The 24,852-nt window shown below is 44.5% G+C and overlaps 3 protein-coding genes across 8 annotated transcripts in view; 1 reads left to right on the forward strand and 2 right to left on the reverse strand.

The window, feature by feature from the left end:
- Window positions 1-510: 510 nt before the first annotated feature.
- KLHL10 (kelch like family member 10) lies at window positions 511-5,698 on the forward strand. The gene is made up of 5 exons (XM_006183316.2): window positions 511-839; window positions 2,624-3,113; window positions 3,843-4,460; window positions 4,924-5,073; window positions 5,287-5,698. Exons 1-5 carry the CDS (start codon window positions 646-648, stop codon window positions 5,659-5,661), a joined length of 1,827 nt encoding a protein of 608 aa, XP_006183378.1. The 5' UTR covers window positions 511-645; the 3' UTR covers window positions 5,662-5,698.
- A 168-nt stretch (window positions 5,699-5,866) lies between these two features.
- KLHL11 (kelch like family member 11) lies at window positions 5,867-16,127 on the reverse strand. Of its 2 annotated transcripts, XR_004311695.1 has the most exons (3): window positions 15,350-16,127; window positions 9,633-11,391; window positions 5,867-7,739 (listed from the first exon to the last, which is right to left on the reverse strand). XR_004311695.1 is itself a non-coding variant. In XM_032457191.1 (2 exons), exons 1-2 carry the CDS (start codon window positions 15,892-15,894, stop codon window positions 9,810-9,812), a joined length of 2,127 nt encoding a protein of 708 aa, XP_032313082.1. In that variant the 5' UTR covers window positions 15,895-16,127; the 3' UTR covers window positions 5,867-9,809. The 2 variants fall into 2 exon arrangements, 1 of the variants encoding a protein (XP_032313082.1); XM_032457191.1 differs by having other exon boundaries at window positions 5,867-11,391.
- An 807-nt stretch (window positions 16,128-16,934) lies between these two features.
- ACLY (ATP citrate lyase) overlaps window positions 16,935-24,852 on the reverse strand; it is a 39,777-nt gene continuing 31,859 nt past the window's right edge. For 4 of the 5 annotated variants that reach the window (XM_014558073.2, XM_032457192.1, XM_006183319.3 and 1 more), the window contains 8 exons: window positions 24,398-24,491; window positions 22,319-22,473; window positions 21,057-21,207; window positions 20,715-20,858; window positions 19,108-19,221; window positions 18,662-18,744; window positions 18,297-18,373; window positions 16,941-17,892 (listed from right to left, as the gene is read on the reverse strand). In XM_014558073.2, the coding sequence (XP_014413559.1) occupies window positions 17,798-17,892; window positions 18,297-18,373; window positions 18,662-18,744; window positions 19,108-19,221; window positions 20,715-20,858; window positions 21,057-21,207; window positions 22,319-22,473; window positions 24,398-24,491 (913 nt within the window). In that variant the 3' untranslated portion in view covers window positions 16,941-17,797. Of the gene's footprint in view, window positions 17,893-18,296; window positions 18,374-18,661; window positions 18,745-19,107; window positions 19,222-20,714; window positions 20,859-21,056; window positions 21,208-22,318; window positions 22,474-24,397; window positions 24,492-24,852 lie in introns of all 5 variants that reach the window. The other variant, XM_014558070.2, reaches the window with a different exon arrangement.

The raw sequence follows: 24,852 nt of genomic DNA on the forward strand, positions 1-24,852 counted from the left end.
ACAAGGGAGAGGATGTGGTTGGTTGTTGCAAAATTCTTGCTGCAGGAATTCTTTGTTTCTGCAGCTGTCCACGTAGGCCAGGTCATGGTACTCCTGCAAAACTTCCAACAAAACAGAGGTTATTTTCTATTCTGCAACTTATCTTTATATAAGTGCAGAAGTGTTAATATCCTCAGAGCCTTGAGAGAAGGTTCTTCTGTTTACCAGACAGGCTAAAGGCAATATTCATTTACAAAAGGTTGCACAGCTGGCAAGAATAAGCCTAGAAAATGGCACAGTGGTTAGAGCTAAAGGAACAGATCCAATATAGAGTCAGATTTATTTCCCTGTATTGTAGTATGTGGTGTTGGTGGTCACAGTCCTGCTACTGGTTGCAGAAGGTGTGGGGTGGTCTTCAGCCTGAGGTGGTGTGTTGGGGGAGGGGAGAAAGAAGGAGGACAGGGACAGGAGAGAGTTCCAGAGCCTGAGAGCACAATCCTGAGAGTGATCTCACTGCAGGCCCAGGATTCTGGAACTTTGGCTGCCTGACAGGCCCTATATGAAAGATGTAGTAGGGAAAAGGAGTGACAGCTGGCTAAAGGGGCCCCCCACAACACTCCCCGACACCCTAGGAGAGTAGCCTCTCCCCACTGGTCCCAGGGTGCCATGGAGATGGAGAGCGCCGCGGCCTCCACACGTTTCCACCAGCCTCACATGGAAAGGAAGATGAGTGCGATGACTTGTGAGATATTCAACGAGCTTAGGCTGGAGGGCAAGCTCTGTGACGTGGTCATCAAGGTCAATGGCTTTGAGTTCAATGCCCACAAGAACATCCTCTGTAGCTGCAGTTCCTACTTTAGGTATAACAGGGTTGCTGAACTAAGCCAATGGGGGAACTGGGCTCATTCTGAGCCCTTTTGATTCATTTTATGTTTCCTACACTGTTATCTTAAGCTTAGGGACAATGTCAAAGCCCTGGGATCCTGTAGGCTGGCTCTTTTGTCTTCTGTAGAGGTACAGCCTGTGCCAAAGCTTCTCTCTCTCTGGTTTTCAACTGGATTTCAATCAACTATTGGTGGGCCGGGTGCTTTTTCTCTTTGACTTTCATATAAACCAAACTTTGGGAAGGGTGGACACCTGTACTGGATTTCCTACTTAAACCTAGATGACAGTGCCACTTCAGCCACTCCTTAAGTCCCTGTCTGAGACTATCTTAAACAGAGTGATAAATTAACAAGGATTGAGAGGATGGGAAGGGGGATGAGAGGAAAGAACAAAGGAAGTATTTATTAGAAGAAAAAGGGAGTTTGAGCCCAAATCATTGGAACCTAGGAAGTTAAGAGCTATTTTGTTCATGAGCTGAAAATGTTTGAGTACTCAGTTCCAATGAAGATATGATAAATGCATCCCACCTGTTGCTAAAAATTCTCTTTCAACTATCCCTAGAGCACGGTATACAAAAAGAAAAAATGACTACTTTAAGCTTTGCAGGCCATATAGTCTCTGTTGCGACAACTTCACTCTGCCTTCGTAGTGGGAAGGCAGCCATGGACAATGCTAAATGAAAGGGCATGGCTGTGTGCCAATAAAATTACTTATGGACTCTGACATTTGAATTTATTGTAATTTCCAGGTGTCACAAAATCTTTTGATTTTTCCCTCCCTTTAAAAAATGTAAAAACCTTTCTTAGCTCATGGGCAGTATAAAAACGAGGTAGGCTGAATTTGGCCCAGGGGCTGTAGGTTTGCAGACCTCTTCTCTAGAGAATTTGGTCTCAGAGCCCATAATCCCTTAAACCTCCTAGAAACAATGAAGCAAAAAATATATTAGGCCAGGGACTGTCTCGTATGACACCTAGAAAAGTACCTAGCTCCATAGCAGAGCCCAATAGGTAGCTGTGGGGCAAAGCCAGCAGGATTGGAACAAAGCGAGAAAGCCAGAAGGAATATGGTCAGAGAGGTATTCCTGGTCCAGATCTCAGAGGACTTTTGTAGTCCCTGGTAAGGACTTTGTATTTTACTCTGAGGAACGAGGGAAGTCAGTGGAAGGTTCTGAGTAGCCGAGGAGCATAAACTCATAAGGCTCACTCTGGTGGCTGGGAGAAGACTATAAACTCTGGAGGTGTCAAAGGCAGAAGCAGGGAGATCAGTTAGGAGGTGACACCCAATAATCTAGGCAAGAGATGGTGGTGGCCTGCACCAAGAAGGTAGCAATATGAGGTGAGAAGTGATCAGGCTCTGGATGTGTGCTGACTGAATATACTTGTTTAAAAAGTGTATTTGCTCAAGTTTAATTTCCTTAAGCAAAGTAGCATTTGGTGGGCAATGGGCTGAGACAGATGAGACCTGGGTCTTTCTCCAGCTGTGGGTTCCAATTTCTCCATCCAGAAAATGGGGAAAAGGCCTACTTATCATGAAGATAGGAATAAAAAGGACAAAAGTCAAAGTTCTTGGAAAGGTTCTCTTGCCCACTGTATAAAGCCAGCCCTCCCCCTCCCCTTCCTCACACCAGTTTATTTCCAGTGTATTCACTGTGTGCTATTTGGAAAATGGCCAAACTGTCTGCAACAAGAAAATGTGGGGGACAGCGTGGCAAACTGGAGAGAAATGTTTCAGTGACTGCTCACTTTTTTCTTTTTTCCAGAGCTTTGTTTACAAGTGGCTGGAACAACACTGAAAAGAAGGTATACAACATCCCTGGCATTTCCCCCGACATGATGAAGTTAATTATTGAATATGCGTACACCCGGACCGTCCCCATCACACCTGACAACGTGGAGAAGCTGCTGGCTGCTGCAGACCAATTTAACATCATGGGTATTGTCAGGGGTTGCTGTGAGTTCCTCAAGTCGGAGCTGTGTTTGGATAATTGTATCGGCATCTGCAAGTTCACAGACTACTACTACTGCCCTGAGCTGAGGCAGAAGGCCTACATGTTCATACTGCACAACTTTGAGGAGATGGTGAAGGTCTCAGCAGAGTTTTTAGAGCTCTCAGTCACTGAACTTAAGGATATCATTGAGAAAGATGAGCTCAACGTCAAACAAGAAGATGCTGTATTTGAGGCCATTTTAAAATGGATTTCTCATGACCCCCAAAATAGGAAGCAGCATATTTCAGTTTTGCTTCCCAAGGTCATTTAGTCATTTTTTTGTGGGACGCTTAATTGTTCACTTTTGATTCATTTATCCCAGAGGGATTGTCCCAAGAGCCAGACTCAGATATTCTGACAGATTCCAGGGCTGTAGTTACACGTCCATACACTTAGATATGTACACATAGAGAAGGCGTCTCCTGCTATTCTCTGGAATTTTGCAATTTTCTTTGCCCCTGCATAACTAGTTCCTTCTACCCTAGTTGTATTCTCTTTGACTAAAATTCTTCCTGGTAGTGGGGGAAGGAGAGGGCAGGCCTTCAAAGGAATTTTAGTCTTCCTTTTACCCTTCCCCTTCTGTGGGTTTCCCTAACTGAGACAGGGGTTGGACTAGAAACCAGACTATGAGTTTTGCACTCAATTGTAGCCATTTGGTGCCAATTCATGTTATTTCGCATACAGAGACATAGGTATCCAACCTCTGAATGATGACCACAGCTTTTTCTGGTCTAATAATCCTGTCCAGTGGCCAAGGAATGGCCGTGCTCTGTGACCATTTGAGGTAGCTTCTATTAGCTCATTCTCAGCATCCAAATGTATACCACCTCCAAAAAATAAATATTTCAACTGTGAGTTGTAAATTTACAAAAACAAAACAAAACATGACCCTACTGCAATTCAGAGGCAGACAGTAAAACTGTGGTCTTAAGGACATGGATTTTCCAGAACCCTCACCTCATCTGAATGACTTTCTCTATTTCCTTCTTAGGTTCGCCTGGCCCTAATGCATGCTGAATACTTCATGAACAATGTTAAGATGAATGACTATGTCAAAGACAGTGAGGAATGCAAACCAGTCATCATTAATGCCCTGAAGGCCATGTATGACCTAAACATGAACGGACCTTCAAATTCTGACTTCACCAACCCACTCACCAGGCCCCGCCTGCCCTACGCCATCCTATTTGCAATTGGTGGCTGGAGTGGTGGGAGCCCCACCAATGCCATTGAGGCATATGATGCTCGGGCAGACAGATGGGTGAATGTCACTTGTGAGGAAGAGAGTCCCCGTGCCTACCATGGGGCAGCCTATCTGAAAGGCTATGTTTATATCATTGGGGGGTTCGATAGCGTAGACTATTTCAATAGTGTTAAGCGTTTTGACCCAGTCAAGAAAACTTGGCACCAGGTGGCCCCGATGCACTCCAGACGTTGCTATGTCAGCGTGACAGTCCTCAGCAATTTTATTTACGCCATGGGAGGATTTGATGGCTACGTGCGTCTCAACACTGCTGAACGTTATGAGCCAGAGACCAATCAATGGACACTCATTGCTCCCATGCACGAACAGAGGAGTGATGCAAGTGCCACAACACTCTATGGAAAGGTAAGATGCCGGATGGCAAGGGAAGCAGCTTTAGGGAATGTGAAAGCAAACAGGCCCAGAAATAATGGTTTTTAGGGGTGGATGGAAAACAGAAATGGCAGTATCTACTCTGTAATACTAACTCCTCCATCGAATGACTAAGTGGCCCTTTGTAACTATCTTTTGTGATTCTTACTTATTTTTTGGTGGGGGGAGGTAATTAGGTTTACTTATTTATTTATAACAAAGGTACTGGGGATTGAACCCAGGACCTCGTGCATGCTGAGCACACACCCTACCAATGAGCTACACCCTCCCCGCTTTCTGTGATTTTACTTACTAAAAAGCAATGCTTGTACATGAGGAAAAAAGAAACTCAGATTGCAGACGCAACAGAAACGTCCCTCACCTTACTACCGCATTCATACCCTTTCTACTCCCCAGGAGTAACAGTTTTAATAATCTTGGAACTCTCTTCACACAGGTCTACATATGTGGTGGGTTTAATGGAAATGAATGCCTGTTTACAGCAGAAGTGTACAACACTGAGAGTAATCAGTGGACAGTCATAGCACCCATGAGAAGCAGGAGGAGTGGAATAGGCGTAATTGCTTATGGAGAACACGTATATGCAGTGAGTCTTTGTACAACAAAAATAATAGCCCTAGATTTTCTATTAGCAAAGAAGTTTACAATTACCATTGGTAATAATTTGAAAGCTTTTCTCCCATGGAAGATAGTGGAAAAGGGAGGTATGAAATCACTAGTTTCCCTGCCCCCCAAAGAGGGCATCCTCAGTGAACAGAAGTGATGGTTAACAGCCAGCCGTTTCCTCTGCTGTCCACAGGTAGGCGGCTTTGACGGAGCTAACCGACTTAGGAGTGCAGAAGCCTATAGCCCAGTGGCTAACACTTGGCGCACGATCCCCACTATGTTTAATCCTCGTAGCAATTTTGGCATCGAGGTGGTAGACGACCTCTTGTTTGTGGTGGGTGGCTTTAATGGCTTTACCACCACCTTTAACGTTGAGTGCTATGATGAAAAGACCGACGAGTGGTATGATGCTCATGACATGAGCATATACCGAAGTGCTCTAAGCTGCTGTGTGGTACCAGGGCTGGCCAACGTTGGGGAATACGCAGCTAGACGGGACAACTTCACAGGATTAGCACTGCGAGATGAAGTAAAGTACTCCGCTTCGACAAGTACCCTACCTGTATGAGCCTCTTCATTTAGCTAATAAAAAGTCTAAGCAATAAGAATTAATTCTTTTTTTAAATAAATGCAGTGTTTAAACTTGTAAGAGTACTGGAAAATGTTCAACTTAAGGGAGCCAAGGGTTGGATGACTGAAGGGAGTGAGATGGGAGGAAGAAAGCAATTATATTCAATGATGCATAGTTTAAAAAGGAAAAATCACAGTGCAAATCAGTTCTAAAGAAATACATTTATTTAAAACTTACATTGAGACGATTAGTAGCTTTAACACAGAACAAGACAGCTTTAGGAACATAAAGCAAGCTATTTTACAACGTAATGTCTCAAAGTGTCCTAAATTCTACATCTCCTCTGACTTAAAGGGAGAGCATCAAGTTACACTTGTAGTAGAGTAGGGGCTCAATACTGCTAGTCCAGAAAACTGACTGTATGAACTTGAACTAAATATTTATTTTACAAGTAACTCAATGAGCCATAGTACGTGGATCATCAGATCTTCAACCATGTAGTGAGCACTACTTTTCACGAGTGCATTATGCAGGAGGATCGAGCTAACAAGTGCTCTATCATATGTGCTTCACTGTCAGATATTTGCAGTAATGGTCATAGAGAGTAAGACAAAAGTCCTACAAAGGTAATCAACAAAGAGCAGTTATTTGGCTATCTGATTAAATTCCTTGAAGCAGAATGACTACTATATTACGTTACTGTTATTGTAGTACATCACTCGACTATGAGCTGTTTTATTTCCAATGACCAAAACATATTATAATGTAAGCATTAAAACAAAAATAAAAATGGACTATTCTCAAGAAAGTAACAAACTGGAGTGATGAACTGTGCCAAAATGTTTAACAGCTAAGAAAGGAGAGTCTGAATTGTTTCTCAAATATTCTACAGTTAAATGGCAACCTATAAAACACCCCATTTTTCTAGTGTAGGCAGAGAACTTGCTTCACAATTCTACATATTTGGAAAAGACATGAAATGTGGCTGATATACCCTTTTTATTTAAGCTTAATTTGAGACAAGTACAAAAAACATCCTTTTGGTTATGCTTGATTGGGCCAAGTAACTAAAATGTATAATTTATCCTACCTGTCTACCTGGAGTATAGTGTAGTGTAGAATTATGAAGCAGAGAATGAAGTACTTAAACATACCACATGCTATGCTAGTCAAGAAATATAGAGGAAAAAAGTGTGCCCTAGAGACTGCCTTACCAACAGCCTGAAGAGTTTAACATACAAAAGCACACCAATCTTCCATAAACACTATCTTTCCAGCTTCAAACATAAAAAAAGATTTCAAAATATTTTTGGTCCCAGAAATACTATACAGATCCAAGCGATCAAGACGAAACCAGTATCAGTGAATTTTGAGATTTTTTTTTTAGCAGTACAGTTTAGAATTGGCACAGCAAAAGCAAAGTTGGGTATCAAGATACACAAGACCAATCATGCAAACAACTGCAAGTGAGATGTATCACTTAAACACTAAGCTCATGACTGACATTCTCAATATATACACTGATTTTTTTTTTAAACTGTCGTGGGGTAGGTATAGTTAAAGGATATCCATTCTAAGATATAAGCAGCCTCACTCAAAGTTATGTATAGTTATTACTTTTTGGTATAATCAATTCCTCTTTTCCTTCTACAAAACAAAAACAAAAGCAAAAAAAATAGGTTTCCTTGAATACACATTAAGCTGTCTTTTTAAAGCTATATTTTTAACTGTTCCAATTACCAAACACAATCTTTAAGTTTCCATCAGAAAGGAAATTTATTTCCCAGAGAGCCGTTTTAGGCTGGTCATCATAATCAGAACCTTTCCAAATGCTCTGGGAAGTTATTTCCAGTTGAGAATTTCAGAATGTCAGCCTTGAACAGATTTAAGCAAATCTGGTTTCTTTCCTTATTAACAAGTTAGTTAGGATACTCCAGAAACACAAGTTATTGATGTGAAATCACACATGTAAATTCAAATATTGAAATTAGGAATTCAGTAGTCAGGAACCCTGCACACATCATCATGCAAGGAAGGACTTACCCTTTCTTTTCAGCCATGGCCTAGGCTGCCTGCTGAGTTAAAAAACAACAGTTTCAATCATGTTTTCAAAACCAGATTATACCTAAATCTTACGAGTTATGACTTCTGCCACATCATGTGAAAAAAAGACAACCCTACAAATAACTTAGTAATGACTATCTCAGAAGACAACTCTGAGACAAAAAAAAAAAAGTCAATCGAAAACCTTACAACACACCCTTCTGGAGAGAAACTGGCACCACAATGAGCGACTAAATTATTTCAGCACCACCAAGAAAGGAAGTTTGCTAGTGTAGTCTTTCAGAGAGAACTGAGAACTTCATTCAATGAACTTTTCTGTCTTACTTGCATAGACCTCTCACAACTAAGAATTAGCACTTCTCAAAAGCTAATGGCTTTTATTAAAATAACTACAAATACATGGAAATTAAGAAAACGGTAGATGTAACATAGGACAATATATCCTCATACAGAAGTAGACTTGCCCACCCCTATCCTGGCCTAAATTAAAATGGTTTGAAAGCAGATTTCCAACACATTTATTGAAAAACTTTGTCCTAGGCAGGGACACCAATTTAGCAATTTCAGATAAGTTCTTAGTATAGATTCCAAGGGCTAAACATTAATAGCCTAATAGCATACTGAGCACCAGAACTCCTGGTTGTGCCTTTTCCTTTTGATGTTTGATCCATCTTATAAGATTAACTACAATGGACTAGGGAAAAAACAAAACAAAACCATTGCACTTGGAATTCAACTTCTAGAATTGTATTCCAGAGTGCCTAAGAAGGTAGACATTCTGAAAGAAACAAGAGAAGTATACTGGACCCAAACCGTCAGAGCAGGAGTCTGTTATGTTAAGTGAGTGCTAAAAGTCAACCCAAGTGCTAATTTGCACAAAGCTTGGGAGCAGGTAAGGGGAGCAGAAGAATGCATAAAAATAAATAAAAGATAACCATAGTGATAAATTTTTAAGAGCCATAATTATGCACCCAAATGTGGTATTCTAGGCTCACGCAAAGTTCCAATGAAAGTCTAGGGCAACTGGATAAAACATAATAATCTGGGCTGAGAAATAATAAGGCTTCTCTTTAGCAACATTTCTCTAAATTGTTACTTTCTTCCCATTTTGAAAAAAGTTTTAGAAAGGAATGATGAGGATTCTATACAATATGCATTAGAGCAAAATTTAAAACTGAAGGCATTGAGTGTCGATTGTCACAGGCATTATTTACACTAACTTATCCTCAAATAAGCTCGCAACTCCTGAAAAAGTGTCTTTAAATTGTTCAATGCCTTTGATTTCTTATTCTCGACTAATAATACTTTTCTTCCTAGAAAAACAAATTCCACAGGTATAACTTCCTCTGTATTCAATCCATCAACTAAAGATCAATACTTTTGCCAACCACCATTATCTCAGAGTGATGGCTTGAAGTATTTTATAACACAGTTGCTAAAGAAATTAAAAACACTCAAAAAATGCATGACCCAATCACAAATTTCTCATCAATCATCTCTTCAAGAAATAACAAAATAGCATCTCTAGATAAATAAAACAAACTATCAATGCAAACATTCTGAAACCATCTTGCTGAAATATTGTGCTTTTTTCCCTTCAAATTTCAATCTCACTATTGCACACACCTCCTGCAGATGAGGGCTTAATGCATAAATTCTGATCTTGTCAAAACTAACCATTCAGGAAAAAATGAAGATTATCAAAATAAAATGTGCAAATAAAACTGGTGCTTAAAGCATGTTCAAAACATAAATCCCTAAGACAAAGGAGTTATAAACTGTTGGCAGAAAAACAGCCAAGTAACTACACCTGGTTTTTCAACTTCTCTTTAATAAGATCTTATTTAGCTAGCACATACACACAAACCAAAGACGGATCAAGACTGCAAACCAACAACAATTACCACATATTGAATTGATTTTCCCATTCTTCAGTTTTTAAAGAGACTTCCTTTATACGGGGTGATAATCGGTTCATGTAGAAAATAAGTTATCGACGTAATTTTTCATGTAACAGTCATGTAACATCTTCAGCCTCATGAAACAGGTATAACTGTTTTAAGCTGCATGTATTAGAGAACCTAGCATTCTATCTGAGAGCTTGGCACTCGCCGCATGTTTAGGGCATGCCGATGTATTTCCTGCATCTGTCTGATCCGGTCCTTCTGCCACATTAAGTTTTGAGGCATAGGGTATCTCTGAGTGCCATGCAAGTACCGGTATGGGATTCTCACGTGGCAGGCAGTGGCTCTACAACGAGGCTGTGGCATGGGAGGAAGAAGCATCCACCTCTTTCTCTCAGCACAGTATCGGTAGGCTTCTTTCCGATACTGTTTGTCAATATCATCACTGTTTTTCCAGCCCCCAATAATGAAAACATCATCTTTGTAATAGCAAATGGCTGCTCCTTCGATGCTTAGGACTTCTGGAGGTAAGCTTTCAAGGATCTCATCGGAAACTTGGCTGGCAATTTTTCTTACTGCCTCTTCATTTTCTATCGAATAACTCTTGGGACAGCATGAGGCTGTCTGGTAAAAGTTTGAATTGACCACGGACATTTGGAAAAAGCAGTAATTGTCAATAAGTGGCAAAGATTCCACATCTTGCCACTGTCGAGTCTCTGTATCATAGCAAGTAATGACAGCCTTTAATCCATCTTCAGTGTCCCGGTCCACAGGAGTGCGGGCAGCAATGTACACAAACCGGTCTTCAATAGCTAGTGCTTTAACATCTCGAAGAATCTTTGGTGCCGATTCCAAGTTGTGCCATTTATCAAGCTCGGGATTATAAACAGTCACATCTTTAAAACCAGGACTAAAGTTGCCATGTCCTCCAATGCTGTAGAGCTTCCCTTTGACTTCTGTCAGCCCAAAAGAATGCTTCCTTGTCATCAGACTACAAACATGTTCCCACGTATTCAAATTTGGGTTATATCTTTCCACAGTTTTAGCAAATCCTGGTTCCATTGACCCAGCAACATACACATAGGATTCTGTTACTGCAACAGCATGTCCATCAAGGTGATTATGAATATGGGGTAGGTTTACCCATCTGTCCTCATCGACAAAATATCCCACACATTCACTTAAATAGTCTCCTCCTTCTGACACGCCTCCTATAACCATGATCACATCCATGTTCTGCCCATAGCGAGGTAACAAAGAAACATGAGAAGCAGGATGCTGGAACGTGCCAGACTGTATATTCTCAGCTCTCAGAGCATGCCTCTCCACTGCATCGGCCACTAACTTGACACAAACTTCATTATTGGCCACCAGCCTCTCTGGTTTGACATGACGAGTAAGGTAAGTAGGTTTCATCTGGGACAATCGGAGCAATTTAAAAAGTTCTTCAAAGTATCTCTCTCTCTCTTCAGCATTTCTCTGAACCCACTTTAAAACTGTTTCAAACAGAACCTCTTCAGAGTCAACCGTAATCTCCAAGTCTGACAGCCAGTCTCGAATGAGGTGGAAAGGTAAAGTATAAAATTCCTCATCCTGAATTACTTTGTGGAAATTTCTCCGTATCATATCTGCAGCTTTCAGAGCAAGTTGGCTCAGGGTATACATGTGAGCTAAGCTATGGATGGCCACACAATTAGAGAGATGAAGTTTTTTCTTGAGAAATTCTCCACAAAATTCTTTTAAACGAATTAATAGGAACCTAAAATCAAGAAAAAGAAAAGGGATTAATTTTCAGATGTGCATATTTTATGTGGTTACATGCTGAGAGTATCTGAATTATACAGATGGAAATGGTAATAAGCTTCATCTCACGTCATGTACACCACCTGAAAAAAAAGTGTGAATCCAAGTTAAAAAGGATTGTGCTGAAAAGTATGTTTAAAAGCATATATAAAATCATCTTTATATATTTTAATTATACATTTTATATATTTTAATTATTTCCATTATACAGTCTGTATGTAATTATATGTTAAACTAAATACATACAATACATACAAAATGGAGTTTTTAGTTACATAAGGCTTTTCAGAATATATCCTTTAACAAAGTACAGTAGTCCCATATTTTATTTCCACTTTAATTTACCCTTGGCAAAGGCAAATCTCAATCCAAACTTCTCTCTGCCATCCTGCCCTAATCCCTTGCCAGCAACCAGCCTCTTCTTCAATCAGGCTGGTCTCAGTGAAAAGACTTTTTAAAGCATCAATACATGGTATAGGAACTATGACTCCTGGGAGGCTGTTTGATCAGATCTCAAAGGGAATGGCAGTGCAGGCTTTGTGTCAGAGGTTTTAATCTTCTCTTCCCGAAAACTTTCTCCCAGAGTAGCCCAGAGCTGGGGGCAGGCGTAGTGCTCAGGGGCTTTGACCTAAACTGGGTTCTTCTCATTGAAGCAGGGTGGCAAGGCTAAGTCAAACATCTGAAGAAGCCAGGAAATAAAATAACAACAGAAAACATGTGTAGGATGGTCCATGTTAAAAAAGAAAGTGGTTTGCCATGTAGCTGACTAGAAATTGCCTGCCCACATATAGTTAATCTGGCAGAATTCAGCCCTTGAGGGTGACCAATTTGAGACCATTGCTTTAAAGAGAGTTTAAGTCCCCAGAACTGAGAACATTAAACAATGTAAGAATGATTTCATCAGTCCAGGCTCCTCTCACTACAGTAAACATTTGCTATTATGATTACTGTGCTTACTATGACAAAAGGGTGAATTTCAAGGCTGGCTCCCTTCACTCTCTTCAGGGAACATACCATCTCAGACAAAGACAAGATAGAGTGAAAGCTCTGGCAGCTCTTGAACACGTCTGGGTGCTGGGTCACTCATTCTTGGGCTGCCCCACCCCCTCCTCGGAGCTCCTATTTTAGGCAGGAACTACAGGTAACCCAACACATATTCTCTTGAACAGGTGTTTGGAAACATTTCTCTGAAAATAATAGCTATCGTATACTAGGCATGTGCCATGTGACAGGCATCATTGCTGGGCACTTTCTATTATTTCTTTAGTGCCCTGCTAGGTGGGCATGATCAACAGACAGAGGATATGGCGGGAGGTGGGGCAGTAGGTAGGGAGAGGAATCCTGCCTTGGAGCTGATGGGTGAGACTGGACGTGATGGGTGCAGTGCCTAACATGAGGCAGCTGCTCAGCAACTGACATACGGAGAGAAGTTAGTTTTAAGTAAAATGGGGTGTTCTCTCCTCTCCTTCACCCCAACTCCCCAATAAAGCAGGGGCAAGTCTGGAAGAACACAAGCTCACATGACAGAGCAGATGCAGCTTGAGTGAGTGCAATGACCCTTCTCTATCCATTTTCATTCAACAAATTTCCCTCTCTCAGACCTGTATCTACCTGCCACACCCCACCTTCTAATAGATGACCCAGCCTCATGCTTTGAGAAAACAGAAGCAATCAGGCAGAAACTTCATTTTCCTGCCATCCAATCTGCCTGCAGCTGTACCCTATACTCTGCCTTCCCAGTCTAACCTCTCTCTTTTTAATATAGATTCTATCCCTTTCTTGGTTTCAAGGGCTTTGGTCCTGTAACATCAATTTTTTCTCATTCACTGATGCATTTTTCATCAACACGTAAACATGCTCCAGTTTCTCCTATCTGGAGGATGGGGTGGGGAAGAGACCTCCTTGGACTCCTCCCCAAACATGTCTATGTGCATCATTTTTCTGATGCTCTTTACAGCCAGACCTAAATGGCTCTTGTCAATGTCATCAAGAACCTCTATTATCACTGAATCCATTGACCACTTATGGATGACAGAGTTGACACGACTGGCTCCTCTCTCCTTGAAGCTTTTTCTAGGCTTCCATGGGATCAGTCTCCTCTGCTGGTTCCTCTGTAACATTCTGGAGAACCCTAGGGCTCAGTCCTGCTCCTTCTCTTTTCTATCTACACTCTTTTCCTAAATAATTTCATCCAGTCCCATGGCTTTAATTACCACCTAACCTGCTAATTTCCTTCCAGTCTCTAGCTCCCCATGCTGTTCTGTCCAACTGCCTACTAAGATATCTCCTGGACCAAAAAACCAAACTCCTGATCCTCCTCTCAAATGCTTTCCTGCAGTCTTCTATATCTTAATGAACAATGAACAACTCCATCTTTCCAACTGCTTGGGTCAAAAAACTGGCAGTCTTTTCTCTCACACCTCACATCAAATCCATCAGCAAATCCATCTCCTCTACCTTCAAAACAGATCTAAAATTGATGCACTTTGCCATCACCTTTACGTCTCTCTCCTCAATCCAAGCCTCCACCACCACTGCAGCAATGTCCTGAACTAGTCTCTGCTTCTGCCCTTGCAGCCCCTTCCTCACCAGCCCATCCTTTTTCTCAACACAGAATTCTCCAAATTAGACTGCATCATTCCTCTACCCCAAACTTTCCCATCTCATTCAGAGTTAGAGCTCAAGTCCTTCCACAGGCCGACAAGGCCCTGGGGGATCTGGATCCATCCCCAGGTCTCTCCGACTCCTCTTACCCTGCATCCTTTGATCCAACCACACTGGCCTCCTGCTATCCTCTAATATCCAGACCAGCTCCACCTCACAGTCTTTGCACCTGTGTACCCTAAAGGAAACACCCTTTACCTCACCTCCTTCGGTTCTTTGCAAAATATCTTCTTCCTCACGAGGTTTTCTCTATCCATCCAATTAAAAAAAGAACAGCTCCTCTACACCCATTTTCTGTATATCCTACCATGCTTTATTTTTCAGCTAATGCCATCATATCCAACACACTATCTTACTTATTTATTGTCCATCCACCAATGCAAGCACACGAGGAAAGGGACTTTTATCTATTTTGTCCACTGCTGAATCCCCCGCAGCTTAGAACCCAGTGTCTGATCTGATGTGTAACAGGCACTTAATAAGTATTTGTTCAAAAAACGAATCTGTAACTTAATACTGCCTAAACAGACTCCTCCCCATTTCCAAAGTGCATTCACCTGCCTCCTAACCAGTCCCGGGAGCATCCACCCCTGCTCTCTACAATCCATCTTCCACAGTAGCAGAATCATCTTTTAAAATATTTAAATCAGATCATTTCATTACCCGGCTTCCCATCATCCACTAAAATCCAAACTCCTTTTTCCAACGCATTTCACACACTCTTCTGCCCTTCACCTACTAGATACAGGTTCACTATATTTTCCTTTTTCAGTTCTTGTCTAAGCCAAACAGCATCCTGCCTGAGGGCCTCTGCGCTAGTTGCCAGGAATGGTCATTCCCCATCTTTGCATGGCCAGTTCTCCTTGGCTGTTTGGAGATCGGTTTAAATGTCACCTCCTCATAAAGGTCTTTCCTCTAAGCAATCACTATCCTTTCATCTTTTTAATGTCAACACAGCATTTATTACATGCAGACTTTTTCATTGCCTTTGTCCCTCCACCTGGAATCTGAGCTCCCTTCTTAAGAGCGGGGTGACCTAGACGGACTGGCTGGCTGCCTCCTCAGTGCCCAGAGCAGTGGTCTCCCCACAGCACACAGCAGGCTCTCAGTAAATATCAAACGAATGCACTTCGTCAGGGCTACTCGAGCCCCCCCCCCCCCCGGGCACTGCCCTCTCCGCCTTCCGCGGCCTCCCTGTACGCGGCCGGCGTTCGGCGAGCATCTTAACCTCCCCGCCCTCCGCCGCCTACCTGTCGGCCAACTCCAGCACTTCGTGCACACTGCCCGTGCTGACGCGGATGCGCCCGGTGTACATGTATTCGATAACGGCTTCCACCGTGTCGGGTTCGGGCCCGGGCTCGGAGCTCCACTTGCGCATCTCCACCCGGCCCGAGCGGGACTCGGAGAACTGGCCCGAGAGCAGGGGCGTAAAGTACTCGGTGGCGGCCGCCAGCACCGAGCGGTGGGCCCGGAACTCGCGGCCTCCCGCACCGCCGAAGCACAAGGTAATGTCGCAGAAGAGGCCCTGGCGCCGTTGCTCGTTCTGCCGCCACGACAGCTCCGAGCAGTGAGAACTACATTCGAAATCCTCGGCCTCCGGGCCCGGATCGCCGCCGCTCGCCTCCATTGCAGACAAGCCCGGCCCATGCCCGAAGTCCACCGTGCCACTGCCTCTGACTTCGGCGGCCAGCCCAGCTGAGCCGGCGGCGGCCGTCTCCATGCTCTCCATCTCCAGCACCTGAAGAGACGCAGCAGCAGCCGCCGCCGCCGCCGCCGCCACTGCCGCCGCCGCCATCTTGACGCTGCCGCGCTCGACTCCGCAGTCTCGGAACGGTCTGGCGGTTCGGGTGCGACACCGTGGGATTCTGGGAATAAATAGTGAGCTCCGGGCGGAGCCGGCCGGCCGGCCGGCCGCTGGGTCTGCGCACGCGCTGCCCCGCGCCCGCCCTAATGCGCTGGTCTTTGGTAAGGTTCAACGTTACCGCTCCCCAGTTACGATCACCTCCTCCGGAGGCCAGCCATCCGCATGCCTGCGGGAGGTTCACTGTTTCCTCCCCCTTAGAGAGTAGCATGCTCTTCCTGGTCGTTTTATAAAATAAAAACCACCTTAGACCATCACCCATGGTTAGTGTCTTCGGTGGCAACATTGGATTTTTATTTAAATGTTTAGAATGGCTTTGGAGTAAAACTTGAAAAAGAGAGACTGAGCCCCAGCTAAGAGGATGAGGGTGAACAAATTACTATCTCTGAACTGATTTATCTCCTAAAAACGGGATACTCTCTACATTGGAAGATCGCTGTGAGAAATAAGATGCTTGTCAAGTGTTTTACTGTGTTTGGTCCATAGTTACTGTACACACATACTTGGTAAAAAGATGAATAAAAACTTGTTTGGGGTTTTAAGCAAAGGAGTGACTCAATTAGATGCCTGTTTTAAAATACCGCTGGCGGCTACATGGAGAATGGACTGTTAAGGGGACAAAAGTGGAACTAGGGGCACTAAGTTGGCAGGCCAGGTATGGATAGATCAGAGGGCTAAAATTAGAGGATAAATCCACAGGACTTGCAACCAGATAGAGAAGTGAAGAAAAGGATGCCTCCTGGGCTTTTGATTTGAGTATCAAGGTAAAACTTTGGTTCCCATTCACTGAGATATGGGAAGTGCAGATTTAGGGCAGAAGATAGTGGGTTTTGTTTTGTTTTGTTTTTATTTTTTGAAGATAGTGTTTTTTTAAGAGGTGGATGAACATTTAAAAAACCACATGTAGTAAAACTATTAGAAAATATAGTTCAAAGGGATGCAGATAAAAGGAAATGGATGACATGAGACAGCAGTATGTCTTCATTGTTACTATATAGTTTATTTAAACCAAACTATGATAATACAGAGGAGCAACTGAGGTGGCAGCTGCCCAGAACCTTTCTGGATTACAGATGCAAACTGGATGGAAAAGAGTCAGTAATAAACAGACAAGTCAGCTGCATAAATAGACACCGTAACACACAAGACATTTCACAGCTTTTTACTTTGCGCTTCCATTTTAAACATACGTATGTTACAACTTTACATGTTAAATTACTGCTCCACATATTTTGTAACACTGGTAAGGATGCAGATGGTCCCATCCCCCTAACATAAGCAGACATTGGTCTGCAACATGGAACATTTCAGGGGGATACCAAACAAACTCAACGCACAATATACAAAAAGATCCTAAAAAAAAAAAAATCAGATTAATACAATGCTCTTCAGGTTATATGAGGAAGAAAACGGAAATGGAAAAACAAGATATTAGGGTCCTTTAAATGGAGAGTATCTTGAAGTCTTAAAAGTGTCATCCCCTTCTTCCCAGGGAAAAACATTTTTTTTTTTAACTAATGGAAAAAAGAAAGCAGTATCATAAAGCCCTACAAGGAGGAAAAACACTTTGGACTGCACTTAGATGCTTCCATATAATAAATACAGTGGGTAGCAGAGCAAACGTCACAAGTATTGGCTGGGTTCTTATTTCTATGCTTATAAAAAAAAATATTAAGCTTCTTTGTGTAGACTGAATGGTGTTAGCCTGCGGGTGTTAGTTTTCGGTGCCTGTTTACATTCTGTCCTTTAAGGAAGCTCCAGTGCCAGCTGTCTGCGGCTGTCTCCCCGGGGGAGGAGTTCTCATCTTCTCGTTACTGTGATAGGGTTCCTGGCTCCATTACATGCTCATGTGTTCCGGGAGAACATATGAAATATCATCCCATGGGTGACGATACAGCCCCTGCTTCAGCCTCTTCTGATCGAGATAGTGGCCTAAAATGCAGCAAATGCAGCTTTTTGTTAAGAGTTGGTGAGTTTGTTAAGTTTTGGTCAGGGGAGGAGATAAGGAAGGGAAATCCTACTAATACAAAAAGAAAGGAGGAAGTACACCCAGCTCCAGCCCACAAGTAGATGCCAGTCTTGGTAAAACAGCAACTATTTGACTTCATTCTGTTCTCCAAGGCTAGCAATCAAACTCATTTCCAAGAACAAAGGAACAAAGATAAAAATAAAGGGGAAGTTGAAGTATGAGAGGAAGGATTAGGAACAATGATTAAGACAACGTGACATCTCTTTGATAGAAACTGGCCACGTAGGTAGCTGGTATATCTGAACTGTGGGATAAAATAAAACAAAACCAAAACCCAAAAAACAAAGACCCCTTACTACCAACTCACCAATGAAGCCCATACTCCTTCCCAGCACAAAGATGCCATTGAGGGCTCCAATGTCAATATATTCATCAGCTTCCTCCCTGCAACACACAATTCACTTGTAGTTTTTAAATGGCTCACATGACTGCCCTCCTCCCACAGACAGTACAGTTTTCTGCCCAGGAACGAGGAGCTGGCTCTCTCTGGATTCAAAGTAGAAAAGAGAGGTGTTCTGGTTGGTAGGAGGAGAGGCCATTCTTGTTTTCTTCTCTATACTTCTCCACATTTTCTAAATCCTCTAAAAGGAGCATGTATTGCTTTTAGAGTTGGGAGGAAACAGAAAGAAGAATCAGCAAATGTTAGGAAGAAGAAAACCACTGCAAGCTCACCGAGTAAAGGACCCGCAGTTTCTGAGCATGTCTACAAACGCAACTCCAATTAAACCGTCTACATTCAGGATAAGATTCGGTTTCTGGGAAGGCAAAAAATTCAAAGCATTTATCATTATTACTCATTTTTTTCTCTCGTAATTTTCCACTGTTACTACTACAACTATTACTGTGAACTCCTGACCACCATTTACAAACCTCCCACCAAAATATCCCCGCTGATTAGGAGAGCCTATGTCTTACTTAATTCCCAGCGTCTAGCAAAGGACCCAGCCCCACGTTAACACTTAGTATATGTCAGTCGAACTTAAAGCAACTGAAACAACATTTCCCAGAAAACCAGGTTTGATTTTAGCTACACGGTCAAAATGTAACCTGACTCTCACTTCCCCCAAGAAATTCACCCAAAGCTCTGATACGGGGATTAGGGACATTTTCTTTTTTACCTTTGAGGTGGTAATCTTCTCTACCTCCAGCGCGTAGTCGAGCAGGGGGGTAGCAGGGAAGTGCTGTCTGACGTAATCTTTGAGGATCTGCACTCGCATGTCTGGGTTGTTTATCTAGGATGTGACGCAAAGTTATAGAGGAACCCACTCTAACACTGCTGTCCATGTAGCATGGATTACGACGCTGCTGTAGGGCGTAAGGTTTCTGAAGTCCTCCCATATCTTATTCCAGCCTCAAAACCACCCGAGACACAAAGATGTTAGGTCAGTTAGCCAAGGGTCCTACAGTCCTAAGCAGCAGGGGACTGGGGCCCCACTCTCCAACAGGAAGCCTGAGGTTCCGGCCGCTAGCCCTGCTGCCCACCAGCTCAGTGACCTAGTAAACCTGTAAGCAAGTTCTACAAGGTTCTTAGTTTTTAACTAAGCAAGCACATATTGGCAGTGGGGCAGCAAAGCACTCCTGAAATTCCTGGTAAACCTCTGGACCTGCAATGAGTAGAGATGAACCCTCTGTTTAGGGACCCACACTAAGTGATCATCTGTCAGCAGGGGACTGAGATGGTTTAGGCGCCCACCAAGTCCCAACACCCCTTGGCCAAGACATGTGAGGTCAGTATGAACTCCAGGAAGGAAGGCACCCAAAGACCATGTGTGGCAGCGCAGCCCTGACCTAGCTCGGAAAGACGCCCTGTGCTGCACGTGCACTGTCGGCCTGGGAGCTGGGGGTGGCTGGGCCAGGTTCTGCGAAGCCCAGATGGAATGTCCCTAAGAACGAAAGCTGTCCCTGGTTCAGTCCTTGTCATCAAGCCGCCTCTGGATCTACCCTGAGCTGACCCAGCACTGCGATGCCCAGATCACACACATAACCCTCTTGTTTTAATGTGAGTCATACACCCCGCCTAGACCAGTAGAGTGAATGTGGTTTCTGGAGCTGCGGAGCCAAGGGCCTGAGCTGTCCCTGAAGGTCCCGGAGCAGCTGTCACTACCTCTTCTCTCGTTCCCTTTGATTTCTAAACACAACTCACTACCAGGACACACAGAGGACTACCTGCCCTGTGGGGGACTCTATTAACTGCTTAGAATATTTACCTTGGCCTCTGACTTTATCACTCGTCCTGCCCCAGTGGGGTCAGGCTTAAACACATGGCTTGCTTTGGCTAATAAAATGGGAGTGAGAACAGGAGCTGGGCAACTTCCAAGCAGAAGCTTTGAGAGCTTTCTTGTGGTTCTGTGATGGCTGTTTTCCTCCTGACAAGACCAGCACCTCCCCAAAAGGGGCTGCTCCCAGCCGCAGCCAGCCCCCAGTGGATGGAGGGTGAGTAAGCAGCAAACCTCTGCTGCTCTGACCCACTGAGATTTTTGGAGTTTTGTTACCACCTCCTGCAGCATTATCTAAGCTACGGTGACTGATCCATCCCCTTAACCCTGACCTTGGTCCTTTCTCATAGCTATAAGATTCACTTGGGAAGCTAAAGTGACCAAGTTTCCAGCTCATCATATTTTCACACCACAACTGAACATGATAAAAAATTTTTAAGGGCAATCTGTCTTATAATGGGAAAAACCACCCTGGAGACCCAGTGCCCTGAAGCAGAGCGACGACTCACCGATTTCACTCGGTGGCCGATGCCCATGATCAGTTTTCCTTCCTTCTTCATCTTGTTCACAAACTCCATGGGGATGATGCCGCTGTCAAAGGCCTTGCTGAACATCTTAGCTGCTGCATCCAGGGCGCCCCCAAACCGGTCCCCCTAAAGAAGAAGCAAGCCCATGTCACCCAGAGCTGCAGGTGTCTCCTTCAGCTTTGCGGACCAATCTGGCATGCCCCGAACAGCCCCCAGCATGGGTCCCACATTCGATAGCCCCTCTGAAGACCCTGCTGTAGCCAAGCTGCGTGATGCCAAAGCCCAGTGTCCCTACTGTTCGCCTCCCAGGAAGGCAGTACTCACAATGGTGAGCAGCCCCGAGGTGAGGCTGGAAACCAGGTCCTTCCCGGCCCGAGCACAGATGATGGTGTTGTGAGCCCCAGAGACGGCTGGCCCATGATCAGCCGTCACCATCAGGCACATCTCAATGAACTGGCAGGAGTACTTGGGCAACCTGGAGGAGGGCGAGTAAAGGGCAGGGACAGGAGACTTGGAACAAAGGCGAGCTGCTGAACAGGAGATACATCCACAAGGCCATGGTCCATCTGTCTCCCGTCTCCTTGAACAAGTCACTCGGACTCCAGAAGAGTAACCTCCTAATCTAAGTCTAATACTATCTTACATCTTCACGGCAGAACCTTCTGATTCCTGAGCTGCTCTGGGTGTTGCCGGTGTCAAATGCTGCTTATAAAGTTGAGATAGCAACCAGGGTCTGAAATTGCTTCTTTAGGCGGCAGTTTTTAGCGCAAGTTGCTGCAACAGGATGTGACCTTATCTGGGGATACGACCCTCCAGGTGCCAGATGGAGAGAGGTCCCTTTCACACGCACAGCCATTAACCTCCCAGCGGATGATTAAGCACAAAGTCTGGAGCTGGGGATGCCAGAGCAGACAGAGTGAGACCTGCTCAGGTGTTACAACCTGTGAACTTCTCCCAGGAAGGGCCCAAAGCAGGACCAAGACCCATCTGTCTCCTGGTTAGGGCATGACATAAACCAAGACTTTGACCTGGCTTTCTGCCCAGGGCCATTCCAAACCAGGGCTCTGTGACTGTGAACTCATCGGTCTCCTTGTCTTGATGTCAATCCCAGGGGAGAGCTAAGCTTGGGAATTGCAGAGAAAACCAAATTTTTTTCACATGCAGGCTGATGGGACACAGATTTGCAGAGGATATGATACGAGACTGCTTAACTCTGCCTGTTTAGCAACTCCACCAGGCCTGTGCTCTGTAATCTACCAGACATGTCCAGACTTCCCGTGCTAACCTCTACCTTTCTCTCAGGAGGCTGCATTCACTCTGGCCCATTTCTTTAAAAGTTCCCAAGGGAAAGGGGCTGATCCCAGATCCCCGATGAGGTCATCTGCTTCTGTTGGTTAAGACTGGCCTTTCTGTCCTTGGAAGACTTAAAAACAGCCTGTACCTCTTTCCTCTGGCCCTTCAATTGATCTGTGGCCATCAAGACTGGCCCTGGACATGTTCCCCAAGGCTGCCCACCTCTGCTCCCTTGACAGAGGAAAATTAACTGAGTCACAGGGCCCTACCACCTTCTGCCCTCCACGCCTCACCTTTTCTGGAACCAGAGGAGGCCGAGGACACCGCCGATGCCCATCTCCTCCTTGAAGACCTCTGTGATGGGCATGCCCGCGTAGATGAGCTCCTGGCCTCGCTCGTCGCAGATGCTGGTCATGAACGAGGCAGGTTTGCGGATCAAGCCCAGCTCCTGAGCAGAGACGGGGGCAGAGGCAAGCAGGGCTATGGTGACCAGAGATTTTCCCAGGACTGCCCTTCTCTCTGTGCTCAGAACCTGTGTCCCAGGAATGTCTTTAATTCTGGCCACCAAGCAACAGCTCTCAAAGAAAAGTTCTCCCAAGAAAGAAGTGCAGAAGCTGTTTTATTAGATTATTTCAGGTGTAGAAAGTAGGAGCTCTGTGCCACAGCACCCACTCAGCATCAGCACTATTTCTGGTCTTAACGGAGCATCTGTGGGGCCAGGCAGTGCACTAAGCCTGCTGGCATCACTGGTTCACTTTAACCTCACGACCTCAAGACCTCACGACAAAGTACCAGTCCCTTGTGTTATAGCAGCGGAAAACAAGGCTCAGTAGCCGGCCCGGGTCACCTGGCTAAGAAATGGAAGAATGCATCCAAAGGGAAAATTTTAAATACTCCACACACAGCTGCTGGTCCCCCACCAAAATGTAATGAGGCTCATGGCTGGGGGACTGGAGGATCCCCTCAACACGTCCCTTCCCCAGTGGAGGGGACAGAGCTCCTGAATCTTTCGTTTCCAGAGTTGAGGCACAGCAGGGGTATCATCGGCTAACTCTGTTCAAGCCCAGTTCTTCAATCATCCCTTCTGAATTTTAAGAAATGCTTTTAAGTTATGTGTTAATGACAGAAATGACATGAATACACTCTCCTTTTTACAAATCCAAAATAGAACAGATTAAGTTACGTTGCCTTTGACCTCCACCTCATCGTGGTTTTCTGCCTTCCAATTGGTTGGTTTAGTGGACATCTTTTTGGACCTTTCTTTCCCCATTTTTATTTATACACATACATAGACACATGGAGACTATACAATGGTGTTTTGCGTGCCTACACCTTTCACGATCACAATAGAAACACTGTCCTATAATGTGCTGTTTACTCAACAAACTTGAGCTCCATACGTGTCAGCTCATACACAGACCTACTTCACTTTTTTTTTTACTTCATTCTAACTGCTGCACAGCACCCCCTCACATGACAATCCTACAAGTTAGCCATTCCTCCACTGATGACCATCAACCAGAAGAATATTCTTGAACATGTTTATGTGTATATGCAAGCAATTCTTTTGAAGTAGCTTTCCAGACGTGGAATTGCTGGGCCATGAAGTATGAGCCCTGTTAAATGTGACTGACGTTACCCAACTGCCTGTCAGAAAGGTTGTGCCAACGCCACTCTCACCAACAGTGAATGAACGCACCAGCCTCCTCATACCCAAACAAACAACCCCTCAGAGAATTTTTTTGTTTTTGCAGACCTGTAGGGGAAAACTGGTATCACAGGTTTTACTTTGGTTTCTTTTATAATGAGTGAAGTTGACATGTCTTCATGTTGAAAGCATTATCTCCTACCCATTTTTCTAATGGGTTACTGGTCTTTTAAAAATTGATTTCTATGAGTTCTCTTATACTAAGAAAATTAGCTCTTCATCTCTGTTCTGTTCCTCCCTTAGACAAGTAGGCAGAGTGGACTTTCTACCCTGAAATCCCTCAGCAGGTGCAAAGAGCTCTAAGGGACATTGTCTGTCCCAGCCTCCGTTTCTAGGTCAGGCCACACAGCTGCAGGAGATACACACTGCCCCTTGCCCTCCCCTGGGCCCTGCATTTGTCTTACCCATTGGTCAGAAGGGGCCGCCCCACAAGCTCCAGCACAAGGGCTGGAATCCAAGAGTCAATCATCACAGTTGCTCCAGATGCCCTCAGAGAAGCTCCCAGGGGGCGTGGTTTGCAGCCCAGAGCAGTGAGCAAGTGGTCGCTCTAACTTGTAGGGCAGGCCTGGTATCCAGGGGTTTGAGCCACATCAACTCATACCCACCCCACCTAAGGGCCTAAGTCTCCCTTGCCCACGTGGTCAGGGACACATGCAGCACCTACCCTGGCCCAAGAGTAGTCCATGGGCACCGTTGGGGGCGGCACCTCCTGGGCAGGTACGATGACTCCTCTGGCCACCAGGTCCTCGTACACAGACCTGGGAGGCAGGAAAGGGGCAAGAGAAAAGGCATCCATGTGGATTTCATTCTTCTGGGCTCTTCTAAGCCATCCCAAGAATGCTCCTCCACCTAAACCCCAAACTTTAGGTTTTCCAGCTCCGTATCCCCTCCTGTCAGCTGCTTACTCTGTCTGACCAGTTGGATTCCTGAGCATTAAATGGAAATAGGTTCTGGCCAAGATCTGCCCCTTCTCTTCTCTGAATAGGGCTTTAGCAAAAACTGCATGTGGAAGCCAAGAAAGGCCAGAGAGGAGGAATGGGAAGACACAGCAGGTTATCCAGTAACTCCATCAATCAGAGGTGACACTTCTCAACATTTCTATGCCCATCTCTCATTTAT

This window comes from Camelus ferus, chromosome 16 (assembly GCF_009834535.1).
Source record: "Camelus ferus isolate YT-003-E chromosome 16, BCGSAC_Cfer_1.0, whole genome shotgun sequence".
NCBI lineage: Eukaryota > Metazoa > Chordata > Mammalia > Artiodactyla > Camelidae > Camelus > Camelus ferus.

Excerpts from the sequence above, each read along its gene's own strand:
- KLHL10 (XM_006183316.2), top strand. The coding sequence starts at position 646 with ATGGAGATGGAGAGCGCCGCGGCCTCCACACGTTTCCACCAGCCTCAC. Across the intron at positions 840-2,623 it reads AGCTGCAGTTCCTACTTTAG|AGCTTTGTTTACAAGTGGCT; the intron begins GTATAACAGGGT and ends TCTTTTTTCCAG. Across the intron at positions 4,461-4,923 it reads CCACAACACTCTATGGAAAG|GTCTACATATGTGGTGGGTT; the intron begins GTAAGATGCCGG and ends CTCTTCACACAG.
- KLHL11 (XM_032457191.1), bottom strand. The coding sequence starts at position 15,894 with ATGGCGGCGGCGGCAGTGGCGGCGGCGGCGGCGGCGGCTGCTGCTGCG. Across the intron at positions 11,392-15,349 it reads GTGCTGGAGTTGGCCGACAG|GTTCCTATTAATTCGTTTAA; the intron begins GTAGGCGGCGGA and ends TCTTGATTTTAG.